Source organism: Mus pahari, chromosome 6, assembly GCF_900095145.1.
Source record: "Mus pahari chromosome 6, PAHARI_EIJ_v1.1, whole genome shotgun sequence".
Lineage (NCBI taxonomy): Eukaryota > Metazoa > Chordata > Mammalia > Rodentia > Muridae > Mus > Mus pahari.
The window spans coordinates 58,889,342-58,891,098 of record NC_034595.1 but is presented as its reverse complement, the minus strand read 5'-3'; the positions used below and the strand labels follow the sequence as shown (position 1 = coordinate 58,891,098).

The window sequence follows — 1,757 nt, the reverse complement described above, 5'->3', positions numbered from 1 at the left end:
TCTGTGTAGTGTGTAGCCCTGGCTGTCCTGGAACTCACTTGGTAGACCAGGCTGGCCTCGAACTCAGAAATCCGCCTGCCTCTGCCTCCCGAGTGCTAGGATTAAAGGTGTGCGCCACCACGCCCGGCAAATTAAAACTTTTGAAACCATAATTTTTAGTTAAAATGTTATAGAATGTTTATTTTGACATTAGTTCTTTTTTACCTCTCTGTTACAGTCGGGGCAATTTGGAAACCACAGGGCTATTAGGAACTACCAAGTACTTATTTCATGCAATACATTCTTGAAAGATAAGCTTTTATGTCTCAATATTATTACTCAATACATAGAAACATTTGTAACACTTAATTAAGCGATTAAGAAATGTTTATATTAGGAAATCCTTGGCTATGTGGAAGAGTTAAACAATCATGCCATCTGTCCAATGTTATATTTTAACATTTGTGAATATTAACTTTTTCTTCCACAGGACAAGGTGGAGCCCTGGTGGACAGAGGGGACAACACTTATGGAGGAAAGTGGGTCATAAACCCTAGTGGAGGCCTCATCTCAAAGGGACACCCACTGGGCGCAACAGGTGACAATGCATTCTTGTCAGAATTATACTTTAGTCCCTAATCTGTTTTTTTTTTCATTAATTAATTAATTTATTTATTATATGTAAGTACACTGTAGCTGTACACTCCAGAAGAAGGCATCAGATTTCGTTACGGATGGTTGTGAGCCATCATGTGGTTGCTGGGATTTGAACTCAGGACCTTTAGGAAGAGCAGTCAGCGCTCTTAACCACTGAGCCATCTCACCAGTCCTAATCTGTTGTTTTTTGGTTTTGTTTTGTTTTTGTGAACATCTATGTGCACATTCATGTTCCATGGCACACAAGTGGAGATCATAGAGAGAACTGGCCCTCTCTTTCCAATTTTATGAGAGTCTGGGGACCAAACTCAGGTCACCCAGCATGGTGGCACATGCCTTTATCTGCTGAGCCATCTTTCTGGCCACTGTTTTAATTATTTGAGACAACCCTGACTCAGGTTGGCCTGGAACTCACTATATGATTCAGGATGACCTTAAACTTAAGGTCAAGTGCTGGGATTATAGGTGTGAGCCACTATGAATGGCTGAAGTCTTATTTCAGTGTGCTTGCATTTTTTGAACTCAGATGGTGACAGGTTTTTAATGCTCTTTAACTGCAGTCATTTGATTTCTCGTTGGCTGCAGTGCACTTAGCTAACAAGATGTTTCCTAACAGAGATCTTACTAGACTCACCATGTAAGATGGTTTCAGATGAACGCATTGTGTGTTGTTGGATGCCACCTTAGCACTGCATGAAACTCTTTCTCTCTCGAAAAAACTGGAATAGGAATTCTGAAATTAGAGTTTTATTATTGTTCCACTGCCCACTGGAAATTAATCACTTTGACTGTTAAGTCTTTAGCTAAAAAATGACATCTTCTGCATTGGAGTTTCTAAGGAAACAGTGGTAAAATTCTGTAGTTTATTTCTGTAAAGATAGATGGTATTGTAAAGATGATTGTGTTTTTTCTTTATTATCTTATTGTGTCTTATTGATTAGTGGACTATTTTAAGTTCTTGCAGTTTTCGCTATAGAGAAGTTATAATTAACAATGTACTTAAATTAGTTAACTTTATTTTATTTCTACTAAGATTCAAAATTTCAGCTGGGCTGGGCTTGGTAATACACATCTTTAATTCCAGCAGTCAGGAGGCAGAGGCAGGGGGCAGGGGGCAGGGG

General features: G+C 39.2%; 1 protein-coding gene across 1 annotated transcript in view; it reads left to right on the top strand.

Moving 5' to 3' along the window:
* Positions 1-1,757, top strand: part of Scp2 (sterol carrier protein 2) — an 88,448-nt gene that overhangs the window by 56,207 nt on the left and 30,484 nt on the right. The window contains exon 10 of the mRNA XM_029540387.1: positions 470-577. Coding sequence (XP_029396247.1) covers positions 470-577 — 108 coding nt within the window. The remainder of the gene's footprint in view (positions 1-469; positions 578-1,757) is intronic.